This window comes from Euleptes europaea, chromosome 6 (assembly GCF_029931775.1).
Source record: "Euleptes europaea isolate rEulEur1 chromosome 6, rEulEur1.hap1, whole genome shotgun sequence".
In the NCBI taxonomy this organism is placed as follows: domain Eukaryota; kingdom Metazoa; phylum Chordata; class Lepidosauria; order Squamata; family Sphaerodactylidae; genus Euleptes; species Euleptes europaea.
Genome location: NC_079317.1, coordinates 57,498,324 through 57,511,236, shown reverse-complemented (window position 1 = coordinate 57,511,236; position 12,913 = coordinate 57,498,324). Strand labels below are relative to the sequence as shown.

The window sequence follows — 12,913 nt, the reverse complement described above, 5'->3', positions numbered from 1 at the left end:
CTGGGCAGGATGATTCGGCGTTCAAGAGGCATTTAACCCCCGAGTGGTTCCACTCCTTTAGGCAAAGGTGTGCTGAAAGGCTCAGTGACAAACTCCCAGAAGGGCAGCCGAGTTAGTCCGCTGCCGCAAAATCAAAAAGCAGTCTCCTGGTATTTTCCAGAGACCCGTTTACTGTGACACAAACTTTGGCGGTGGGCTCAACCCGCTTCCTTAGATGCACGAAATGTTACCTTCAGTTGACAGACAGACAGACGCGCGCGCACACACAGTTGTAATGTAAGCAGTGGGGCCGAAGACCATGATGTGCAAGAGGTGCAGTCTATGAGATTTTTGTTCAAAGCCCATCGAGCAAAGCTTATAGATCTCCATCTGCCAACGGAGGAAAACTTCATGCATCTGAGGAAACGTTTACGCGACGGTAAAGGCGTTTTTCGGTCTGCCTTTTCTACTTCAAACCTTAATCATAAACCTAATGAGATTTATTTCCAGCTAAGTTGTGCTATTTTGGATTGTCTCATCATAGGATTGTCTCAGTTTACAAGATCTGAGGAAGGCTGTCAAAGATAGGACATTTTGGAGGACTTTGATTCATAGGGTCGCCATGAATCGGAAGCGACTTGACGGTACTTAACACACACACACAAGATGTGCTAAGGACAGAGCTGGGAAATGATGCCGCCTCGTTTTAGGAACGGGGATGTTCTACCACGAATTGTCCGGTGGCGCTGGGAGGAGATCTGCGGGGTCTTCCCAGCCTGGCTGGCTCCTGAGATCGTTTCACTCGGGGGCTTGAACCGGAGTCTCTTATGCGTGCGGGCTGTGCACGCCTCTGCCCTTCCCCAGACTCTCCGGTCAAACGTTATGACATCGAGACTCTGCTCCATTCAGTGCCCTTCTCTACCCACTCCACCCCACAGATTACGAAACCCGGGCATCTACCCAACGTCCCAGATCCTCCCCCGGCGTCCCTTGCCACGGCGAGACATATCCCGTCTAATTCCGTTCGCCCTTTTTCAAACGTGGCCTTCTCATCTCCATACAGCGCCCATTGCCCACAATTACCAAGTAACCTCACAATTTTTCTCCCAAGGAAAGCAGTGATGAAAGGATGAGCCAGGGGCGGCTGAGTTGGAGCATCCTGCACACAAGGGGGTGTCGAAAAGCGACTGGCCGCTGCAGAGGTGGATGCAGCCCGGAGGAGACTCCTTGGCCTTGCCAGCCCTGAGCTCGAGAATTCGCATCGGTTTGAGTCACATAAAACAAGCTGGAATTGTCAGCTTGTAACATTCCAGCTGTTCTCTCCTTAAAGGGCCACTGCCCTAATTCACTGTACATCCTTACATTTCTAACCAGTCGCCCCTTCTTTCCTTACTTATAAGGGAAGCAATCAGTCACCATCGCAAATAGTATTGTCTGTGGTTCTTGTAGGTTATCCGGGCTGTGTGAGCGTGGTCTTGGTATTTTCTTTCCTGACGTTTCGCCAGCAGCTGTGGCAGGCATCTTCAGAGGAGTAACACTGAAGGACAGTGTCTCTCAGTGTCAAGTGTGTAGGAAGAGTAATATATAGTCAGAAAGGGGTTGGGTTGAGCAGAATCATTGTCCTGCAAAAAGTATCAAAGGTAATGTGCTAATCATTGTCCTGTAAGGGCAAGAGTCCAATAGCACCTTAAAGACTAACAAAAATATTTTCTGGTAGGGTATGAGCTTTCATGAGCCACAGCTCACTTCTTCAGGTGCTACTGGACTCTTGCCCTTTTTGACTACTGCAAACAGACTAACACGGCTACCCACTATGAATTGTCCTGTAAGTATCAAGTTAATGTGCTAATGAGGGTGTGGTATGTTATCTTGATACTTACAGGACAATGATTAGCACATTACCTTTGATACTTTTTGCAGGACATTGATTCAGCTCAACCCAATCCCTTTCTGACTATATATTACTCTTCCTACACACTTGACACTGAGAGACACTGTCCTTCAGTGTTGCTCCTCTGAAGATGCCTGCCACAGCTGCTGGCGAAACGTCAGGAAAGAAAATACCAAGACCACGGTCACACAGCCTGGATAACCTACAAGAACCAATGAACTCTGACCGTGAAAGCCTTCGACAGTATCTTCTGTATTCGCCCATTTTATCCAATAATTTTTATATAGCGGCTTAAAATCGTCTGAAAAAAACGACAGAGCCATACAACAACGGATCAAGTGTGCAAACAGTACAGCATCTAAAGTGACAAAAAGATGTAGCAGCATCCGATGGAAATGGAAGTGCGAGAGTTACCAAGGAAAGCCATGAGAGGTCAGTTCTCTGGAGGACACCGTAACTGAATTAATCCTAACCCTGAGTGAGGAATTCTGTTTCTTTCTCCAAAGGGAAATCACTGAAATGACTTTCTACATGCAAAACAGTAGTACAAGATCCACGCCTGCCCCTCGTTTTCACAGGCGCAAAGCCGAGCCTGGCCCCCGACGAGCCTCCGATTGAGTCAGGCTCCAACTCAGGGCCGGAAACCCACTGAAGGAACTTATTTGACATCTGGTACGCCACATCCTAGAGGTTTTCACATACATCTACTTGTCAGGATTTCCTAATCAGTTAAAAGAATCGACTACTGTGTGAAGGGCGGGAGATATTTTTTAAAGTGTAAACATTATATAAACCCAAGAGTCCAGTAGCACCTTAAAGACTAACAAAAATATTTTCTGGTAGGGTATGAGCTTTCGTGAGCCACAGCTCCCTTCTTCAGGTATCTGAAGAAGCGAGCTGTGGCTCACGAAAGCTCATACCCTACCAGAAAATATTTTTCTGTGGCTCACGAAAGCTCACACCCTACCAGAAAATATTTTTGTTAGTCTTCAAGGTGCTCCTGGACTCTGGCCCTTTTCTACTACTGCAGACAGACTAACACGGCTCCCCGCTGTGAATTATATAAAGCCGTCACAGATATTTTCAATACAACTTTTATCGTTAATGACAACCCCCACATGCTTGCTCCACAGAAGTTGCAGACCAGTTAACATTGTGCTCGCATCTTGCGTCCCAGTGAAGACTATAACTCCCCTCCCCCCCTCCCCACACGAAAGATCTTGATTTTCCTGAGGGGCAGCGTCAGGGTGAGAAGAAAAAGCGTGGCGCTTCTGCTTAGAGGACCGGGGCCGCGGGAAGACAAGCACGCTCGCTGCAGCCCCAAGCCGCCCCCGGGACTCGCTCCCCTAAAGCTCCTCCAGGACAAGAGACAGCTCCTCTCGGGGGAAGGGGAGGAGCTTCACTGCCACTGAGCAGTCCGAGGCTAGAGTAGGGCCGGTTGGGCCGCTCTAGGCGCCAGGGAGGCCTCCGCTTGTCGTCTCTGCCTTGGCAATGGCGGACGGAGAGGCGTACCTGACGGTGTCCGGGGAGCGCATCGCGTTGCAGCGCCGCCACTACAGCGCCTCCTGCCGGGAGTTCGTGGTGCGCTGCCCGCGGCTGCAGCTGCGGTCGGTCAGCGCCGTCACCTGCTCGGTGTGGCTGGTGGCCTACGGGCTCTTCGTGCTCTGCCAGGTAGCGGAGAGGCCTCCCAGGCCCGGCCCCCTTTCCTCGGCCTCCCTTCCCTCTGCCGCGCCTCCTCGTGCTTTCACGGGGGTCCTGCGAGCCGTCGGGAAAGGGGCCGCTAAGGGGTCCCGCCACTGCAAGGGAGCCGCCGCTGAATATTCGCCCCAGCCGAGCACCTCCCACCCCCACCCCCACCCCCCCTCCAATTTGTGCAGGACATCATGCTCCTGCTTACCCGGCAGCGTGTTTGTGAAATGCCGTCAAGTCGCCTCTGACTCATGGCGACCCTATGAACCAGTGTCCTCCGAAACGTCCTATGCTAAACAGCCTTGCTCAGGTCTTGCAGACTGAGGGCCCCGTGGCTTCCTTGATAGAGTCAATCAACCCATCTCTTGTTGGGTCTTCCTCTTTTCCTGCTGCCCTCAACTTTTCCTAGCATGATTGCAGTAAGCCGTATTCCATTCAGTAGGGTTTAACTCTGGGGGAGTGAACATAAGAAGAGCTCTGCTGGATCGGGCATCTGGCCAGGTATTGTATAGCGGCCAACCAGTTGCCCTGGAGGGCAGTCAAACGGGGCACAGAGCCAAGGCTTTCCCCTGATGCCACCTTCCAGCTCCAGTATTCAGAAGACTGCTGTCTCTGTGGATGGAGGCTCTCTTCAGTCACCATAGCTAGTAGCCACCGACACACCTCTCCTTTTAAATCCGTCTGTACTTGTGGCCATCACTACTTCCACTGGCAGTGAATTCCATAATTTAATTACATGTTGAGTAACACAGTACTTTTGTCTGTCCTGAGTTTATTGCCCATCAACTTCATTGGGTGGCATTAAGGGAGTTCTAGTACGATGAGAAAGGGAGAGAAAATAATCTCCATCCACTTTCTCCAACCCATGCATAATATTATGAACTTCTATCATGACCCCCTTAGTATGCATAGGATTTTTAGTTATGAGATTTTAATGCCACTTTTCAGAAATCTCAATAGCAACATACAATAGTAAAACAATAGCCGAAGGATTTCAGCTTTTAGTGCCTAAAAGAAAGGCTTATCCTTATGAGTTGCATCCATTTATGTATTATTTACTTTGCTTACTTTATCCCACCTTTCCCTCCCAATGGGGACCCAAAGCGGCTTACATCAATCTTCTCTCTATTTTATCGTCACAACAACCCTATGAGGTACATTAGGTAGAGTGTGTGTGACTGGCTCAAGGTCACCCACAAGCTTCCATGGCAGAGGGGGGATTCGAACCTGAGTTTATATCAGTGGACTCTCAAAAAATGACGTCCCCTTTCCCTATTCTTATGACAGCCTTTCCCCTCTCCAGTCATCCCCTCCTACTTCCCTCATTCGGTGGAATAGTATAGTTTCCGCATGTTGAAAATCAAATCTATCTTGTCCGATCCCAAGAAAAATGACACCAAATCGTTTCCTAGCAGTTTTGTCCATGTGACTAGAAAGGTGCACCCTATGATCTTCATGCAAGCAGTACTGAGAGCAAGAGGCCAAACGTGTGCTTTACCAAAGCAAAGTATCTGTAGGTCCAGATCTGAGATTTGCCCAGCCTTCCTCTATTCCCCCATTCCTAGATAAAGAAGGTAGAGTTTTAAATATTTGCTAGTCAGAAGAAAAGAATCTTTGCTATAACCTCTGTACAAAAACATATGTACAAGCCTTTGGAATAATAGGATAAAATAAGATTATACTTGGGAATAATTTAGTGAAACCTACTTCCAGGTCAGCATGCACAGGAAGTGTTGGTACAGTACTCTCTCCTATTTAACAGAGGAAAATATTGAAACTCAGAGAGATTAAGTCACAAATAATAAATTTTATTTAGATCTACATTCCTCAAATACTGGAAACAAGTTTTGCATGGAATTCTTTCTCAGGCTGCAACTTCAAGTGGGTGGAGGAGGAATTTGCTGGGGGAAGTCATACTGGTTTTCAGTCACTCCAGCATGGTGTAATGGTTAAGAGCGGCAGACTCTAATCTGGAGAACCAGGTTTGTTTCCCCGCTCTTCTACATGAAGCCAGCTGAGTGACCATGGGCTAGTCACAGTTCTCTCAGAAATCTCTCAGCCCTACCTACCTCACAAGCTGTCAGTTGTAAGGAAGGGAAAGCGATTGTAAGCCGCTTTGAGACTCCTTAAAGGTAGAGAAAAGCGGGGTATAAAAACCAGCTCCTCTTCTTTATCATCATCAGTTGATTAATTTATAAAAAGATTATGTTAGGAAGGTTTTAAGTTAAGCAAAAGCCCCGCCAGAAGGCAGCAGTAAATGGGGGGGGGGGGGAATCCCTTTTGGAAAATAAAAAAAGAAGCCTGTATTTCTTGTATTTGTTGGGCAAAACTTTTCAAAATCTCTTGTTTGGACTCTGGTCAGCACATTCCCTGCATTATCCATAGTTATCAGTTTTGCTGCCTTTTTATATTGTTCCATTGTTATCCATTTTGATGCCTTTTTATATTGTTGGAGAGTCTGTGTTCCATTATTACGAGAATGTATTTAAAGTATACTTCTCTACTGACCATCATTTCAGATTTCTGTATGATTTTCCATTCCACCCTACCTGCTTTCACACTGGGTTAAGGCATGGATTTTTTTCTACTGTTCCAGACCGAATAGTTTCATTCCATGTAATTATGGTTTCAGTTCATCAGTTAACGGGACAGAAATAGAACACTAGTTGCAGTATTTGATCTTATATTCCTTGCTTGGTTCCATTACAGAACAGCGTGGTGCTCTCTGCTGCTATATTTGTCACACTGATCGGCTTACTTGCGTATCTGCACTTTGTGAAGATTGACCAGGAATCCCTGCTAATTGTTGGCTCACTTGGAATACAGATGACTTCATCCTATGCTTCTGGCAAAGAGAGTACAACTTTCATAGAAATGAATCAGGTAAAAGATGTGGTCATCAATGAAGCCATCTACATGGTAAGCTGCCCTTGTGTTCTGTCATTACTCATTCAGAATTTTAATTCTTTGCTTTCTGTATTCCTCTTCAGAGGGCACAAGAGAGCAGAATTATATATCCAAAAGAGATTATTATATGTCCAAAAGGGACTTTGCATAGAGGAACCTCAGATAACATGGAGTCTGATAGTGTTCTGGTAACAACAGATCAGACTCATTTCTGTCCCTTGAGTGACCTTTCTTCTGAAATGAGAGGACCCCGAGAAGGACCTCTGCAGGCGGATCTGAACGGGATGCGGAAGTTGACTGTGAGGTGGGGGTTAAACTCTTGAGTTATTGAAGAGACAAACTTCTTTACTCCTTTCTGTTCTACCTTAGGACAGTATGATGGCACCAGTTTTATTGACCATTCTAGAATACAGTTGTATCCTGGAAACACGTCAATAGCCATCTGAGAAAGATTATGTGGTACCCTATTGCTGAGCACTGCTGGGGTCAGGAGGGGGAGCAAGGAAGTGAGGGACAATGGAGAAGGTATGTTTACCTGTTTCTTCATGAGGCTAGTAAAGAGGCTAATAAGTGTTCAGACTAGAGTGTTGTTGTAGTTCCTAGTACTACTGGCCAGATCCTAAAGACAACCTACTGAAACAACCAGTGTGGGATTGTGTGCTCTGTTTTGGTGACTGAAGGAGGTTTGGAATGGTCTTTTGAAAGACTGTTGCACTCTAAGATGGAGGCGCTGTGGCTGTACAGGGAGCACGCACCTTGATTGCAACTAGATCCCAAGTTCAATCTCTCATTTTTTTGTTTTTGTCTTTGTCATCAAGTCACAGCTGATGTATGGTGACCTTATAGGGTTTTCAAGGCAAGAGACATTCAGGGTGGTTTGTCATTGCTTATCTCATTGTAGCAACTTAGACTTCTTTGCTGGTCTCCCATCCGAGTACTAACTAGGGCTGACCCTGCTTAGCTTCTGGTATCTGATGAGATCGGGCTAGCTTGGGCTACCCAGGTCAGGGCTCAGTCTCTGGTAACTCCATTTTAAAAGATCTCAAGTAGCAGGTTTTGGCAAAGACTATTCTCTGCCTGAGAGTATGGAGAGCCACTGCCAGTCAGAATAGACCATACTGATCTGGGTGAACATAAGAACATAAGAAAGGCAATGCTGGATCAGACCAAGGTCCATCACTTCCAGCAGTCCGTTCACACAGTGGCCAACCAGGTACCTCTAGGGAAGCCCACAAACAAGACGACTGCAGCAGCACCATCCTGCCTGTGTTCCACAGCACTTAATATAACACGCATGCTCCTCTGATCCTGGAGATAATAGATATGCATCAGGACTCGTTCCATTTTAACTAGTATCCATGAATAGCCCTCTCCTCCATGAACATATCTACTCCCCTCTTAAAGCCTTCCAAGTTGGCAGCCATCACAACATCCTGGGGCAGGGAGTTCTACAATTTAACTACGCATGTGAAGAAATACTTCCTTTTATCTGTTTTGAATCTCTCACCCTCCAGCTTCAGCAGATGACCCCGCGTTCTAGTATTATGAGGGATAAAAGCTTCTCCCTGTCCACTCTCTCCATACCATGCAAAATTGTATAGATCTTAACCACCTTCTTTCCAAACTAAACTGTCCTAAATGTTTTAACCACTCCAATGATCTGACTTGGTGTAAGGAAACTATGTATGTTCATATTTTGCACTGCGATTTGAATGCTCTTGTGATCATACCGACAAGGATACATCTGATGCCAGGCTTTTATTAATTTTTTTTAAAATGATAGATTCAGTGCTCCTCCTGACAAATTTCTCACTGTTGTATTTGTGTTCTTTTTATTTTTGTAGCAAAAGGTCATCTATTATCTATGCATTCTTCTTCAGGACCCTGTAGAACCTCATGTAGTTTCTGAGGTAGTGCCGCTGTTCCAGGTGAGTCTAAATCCGGGGAGCTTAATTTTTCTTGCTTGGAAGCATGCATTATGTTTTCCTTGTTGGGATGTTGCTTGGAGTCCATCTGCTTATTTCTGATATTTCTTCACTGGGGGAAGTGCACAGCTGTGTTATAATAAATGTAGCAAACATATGTTGCGTCATGCGCAGTCTGTTCTCTAGCTTTGACTGTGGCCTCTTTCTTCCAAAGTTCTGGGCAGTGTTGTAGAGCGCTGCTTCTTGCGTGATCTTGTTATCAACCCAGTGCCCAGAAACATCCCTGTGTCTTAGTTTGAAATTCACTGACTTTCAGTAACAGCACTTTCAACACAACAGTGACATGCTCAATTGAGCATGGAGTGACTGCTGAACTTTCCAGATAGTTGACTTTGCACAGGTAGGTGGGGCAGTAACCCTTGTCACCCTTTGGTGCATTTAAGCCCCTGTTTTTCTCAGTTATGTCACCTCTAAAGAATACAATTTACCACCCCACTGAGCCTATTAACACTTCTAAAATCACGTACAGAATTAACCTGCTTTTCTATGAAACTCCCAGTGGCCCCTTTCATAAAGATAGGTTCCAAATGGACTTTATACTGTTAAAGTGCTCAAAAGTCATTAGAACACCAGGGGAAAGGGCAGGATGGGGAAATAAAATACAGGTGGGGGGGGGGAATCTTTTTCTATTTTCTTAATTTTTGTTCTAAGCAGTAGTAGAAGTGACAAGAGTCACCATTTGGCACCCGTTCTTCAGAGTTAATGTTGATGGAGCTATTAGTTCATATAATCATAGAATTGGAAGGGGCCATATAGGCCATTCTAGTCCAACCCCCTGCTCAATGCAGGATCACCCTAAAGCATCTCTGACAAGTGATCATCCAGCTGCTGCCTGAAGATTGCCAGAGAGGGGGATCTCACCACTTCCCTAGACAGCTGATTCCCCTGCTGAACCATTCTTACTGTAAAATTTTTTTTTCTAATATCCAGCCAGTACCTTTGCGCCCATAATTTATACCCATTATTGCGAGTCCTGTCCTCTGCTGCCAACAAGAACAGCTCCCTGCCCTCCTCTAAGTGACAGCCTTTTAAATACTTAAAGGGAGCAATCATGTCCCCCCTCAGCCTCCTCTTTGCCAGACTGAACATTTCTAATTGCCTCAGCCTTTCCCCATAGGGCTTGGTCTCCAGGCCCCTGATCATGCTTGTCACTCTCCTCTGCACCCGCTCCATTCTGTCCACATCATTTTTGAAATGAGGCCTCCAGTACTGTACACAGAACTCCAGGTGTCGCCTGACCAATGAGGTGTACAGCAGGACTATGACATCTTGCGATTTGGATGTTATGTCTCTGTTGATACACCCCAAGACTGCATTAGCCTTTTTTGCCGCTGCAACACACTGACTGCTCATATTTAGCTTACAGTTCACCCGTACCCCAAGATCTTGTTCATATACACTGCTACCCAGAAGTGTATCCCCCATCCAGTATGCATGTTTCTTATTTTTGTTACCCAGATGTAGAACTCTGCACTTATCCTTGTTGAATTTATCTTGTTCACATTCACCCACTTTGCCAGTGTGTTCAGATCTCATTGGATTCTATCTCTATCATCTGGGGTGTTTGCTACTCATCCTAATTTGGTGTCATCTGCACATTTAATGAGCAGTCGCTGCACCCCCTCATCCAGATAATTTATAAAAATATTGAAAAGTATCGACCCCAGAACTGAACCCTGTGGCACCACTCTGGACACCTCCCTCCAATCAGATGAAATTATATTCCATATTATACTATAAATGTTTGAGATAGCTTACATAAAGGTTCATTAAATATTTTATACAATTAAAACATAAAACAATTTTTTTAAAAAAACCAAGAAAATCAGCAGCCACAATGAACAAAAACTCAACAGATTTCAGAAGAAATCACGAGTAAATAAAACAGGCATTGTAAAATCTGAAGGATTTTTTGTGGCTTCCTAGAGGCACCTGATGGGCCACTGTGTGAACAGACTGCTGGACTTGATGGGCCTTGGTCTGATCCAGCAGGGCCTTTCTTATGTTCTTAAGGATAAATATGATGGGGCCAACAGCTGTTTTCTGCAGAAGAAATTTCTGAGGTAAATGTGTAACCATTTAGATGTCCCTGTCTCTGGTTGCTGCTTGCCTCATCTTTGGAGGCACCCAGAGCAGGGGCTCTGATGATGGAATGAGGAAATAAATACATAGGGGAAACGATCCCAGGCTTTTAAAGGCACACATCCCATAACATGGGGTCTGTTCACATTATTATTTTTGTCTACAGTTTTTTAATATTTTTTTAAAATCAGATTTTCTCAAGAAAATGCAAATTATGCAAAAGTGAAGTGAACAAATATCCTAAGTAGAGATAAAAGAACATTACAATGTAGTTGGCAGCTTTGGTTGGACATAGGAATCTTAGGTTTATGATCCAACGCAAACTGCAACGGTCATGGGGTGATCTTAAGCTTGACACTATTTCTCAGTCTAGCTTAGCTTCCAGGGCCGTTTGAGGTTAAAATGTTCTCCTGCGTTCCTAGGAGGAAAGATAGGGATGCAAGAATATGGAAACACATGTCTCATAATGCAGAATATCAAATACCATTAAAGTATTCAGTTGATTGTGAGAATGATTCATGTATGAATTACACATTGCAGTAATGACTTTCTAATCAGAATTGTCACCCATAGAAAACCTAGGTACCACACTTTACTTAAGCAATGACTAAAAATCTTTCCGTGCACACTGTTTGATAGATTGTTAGCTACACAAAATATTTAAGGTATACAGTGCCAATGTACAGGGGAGGAGCTGAAGCTTTGTAGAGCATCTGCTTGACATGCAGAAGGTTTCAGGTTCAAGCTCCAGCACCTCCAGTTAAAAGGATCATGTGTAGGTGATGTGAAAGACGTCTAGCTTGAGACCCTGGAGAACCCCTGCCAGTCTGAGTAGACAATACTGACCTTGCTGGACTGATGGTCTCATTCAGTATAAGGCAGCGTCATGTGTGCCCTAAATATAGTCACTGGACTCAGAAGGGTGTTGCTCTGTTTAGGATTGCATTGATAATCTCTTGAATTAGTTTGTTAGCATGCTTTAAGAAAAAGTTAATGGTTTTTTTAATCATTGGGCAATTAAATGACATGAATGCTATAGGCAGCCTTGGGAATAGAGGATCAGGGGTCATAGAGCATGCACAGTAATAATTATAATGCTAAAGCTTGTATTTACCAAGGCCCAAATAATACTTTTAAAGCTTGTAATGTTAAAGGAGGAGCCCTGTGGCGCAGAGTGGTAAGATGCAGTACTGCAGTCAAAAGCTCTGCTCACAACCTGAGTTTGATCCCGACGGAAGTCGGTTTCAGGTAGCTGGCTCAAGGTTGACTCAGCCTTCCATCCTTCTGAGGTCGGTAAAATGAGTACCCAGCTTGCTGGGGGTAAAGGGAAGATGACTGGGGAAGGCACTGGCAAACCACCCCGTAAACAAAGTCTGCCTAGTAAACGTCGGATGTGACGTCACCCCATGGGTTAGGAATGACCCGGTACTTGCACAGGGGACTACCTTTACCTTAATGTTTGGTAGCATAAGCGCAATTTCCTCAAGAATTTCTTTCCCTGCACGAAAGCTTTCAGCAAGGAGTCCTACCACAGATAATATAGTTTTCCAGAGTGCCACTATACTGAGTAGAGCTATCAGGTGCCCTAGAAACTCCATATCCTAGTTCTTCTGGGATCAAGGACACTGTCATGCACATGCGTAGCAGCATTTCAAGTGCCAGAGAGGAACAGAAACCTCAGAGAGAGGCATCGTGGTAAGTGGTGGGAACGTCTTTGGATTGTTTTACACTCCTGTTGTCATTTTTTTTCCTGACCCCAAAGACCACATTTCAATCAATATCAAAACCTTTATTGGCATAAAATAAATAAATACATACATATTAGGATAAAAGGAGGTTTTGAAACTTGAGTAAAACTCTTCCTTAAAATCATGCACATGGATTAAAATATTTTTAAACTTTTTAAACTAAGGCCCAGGAAGTTGGCAACTCCTGCAGTAACCTGAGAGAGACTATCACTTAGGACCACATTTCAAAGCTCCATAGTGGGTTTCTGAAAGTTGTAGGTGGGATCAGGAAAAAAATTAGCTATTTCTATTTTTTTTTTTTAGTTTTTATTTGCCAGTTTTCAATCAAGCTGCGGTGAATTTGTCCATCAGTGATATGCCATAGTTTTTCCCTTTCTAAGCAATTTAATGAACCATTTTCATCCTTTGAGATTATTCTTTTTGCACTGTCCCTGTTTTGTGTGAAGCTTCCACACTCTGCCTTTTATCAACAAAATGCAAAATTCTTCGACCATCTGAGTCTTTCTCTTCTTTACAGAGCTCCAAGCCACGCCTAGACTGTCTTGTGGAAGTGTACAAAAGTTGCCAAGAAATCTTGGAGCAAAACAAGAAATCTTGACATTGATCTGTAACATGAAATCTTTATGAAGGTA

The 12,913-nt window shown here is 44.6% G+C and overlaps 1 protein-coding gene across 1 annotated transcript; it reads left to right on the top strand.

Annotated features, from left to right (window-relative positions):
* The first annotated feature begins 3,361 nt into the window (after nt 1-3,361).
* PIGH (phosphatidylinositol glycan anchor biosynthesis class H) lies at nt 3,362-12,913 on the top strand. Its single transcript, XM_056851722.1, has 4 exons — nt 3,362-3,541; nt 6,269-6,478; nt 8,311-8,394; nt 12,799-12,913. The coding sequence occupies exons 1-4, from the start codon at nt 3,362-3,364 to the stop codon at nt 12,877-12,879; spliced, it is 555 nt and encodes a 184-aa protein (XP_056707700.1). The 3' UTR covers nt 12,880-12,913.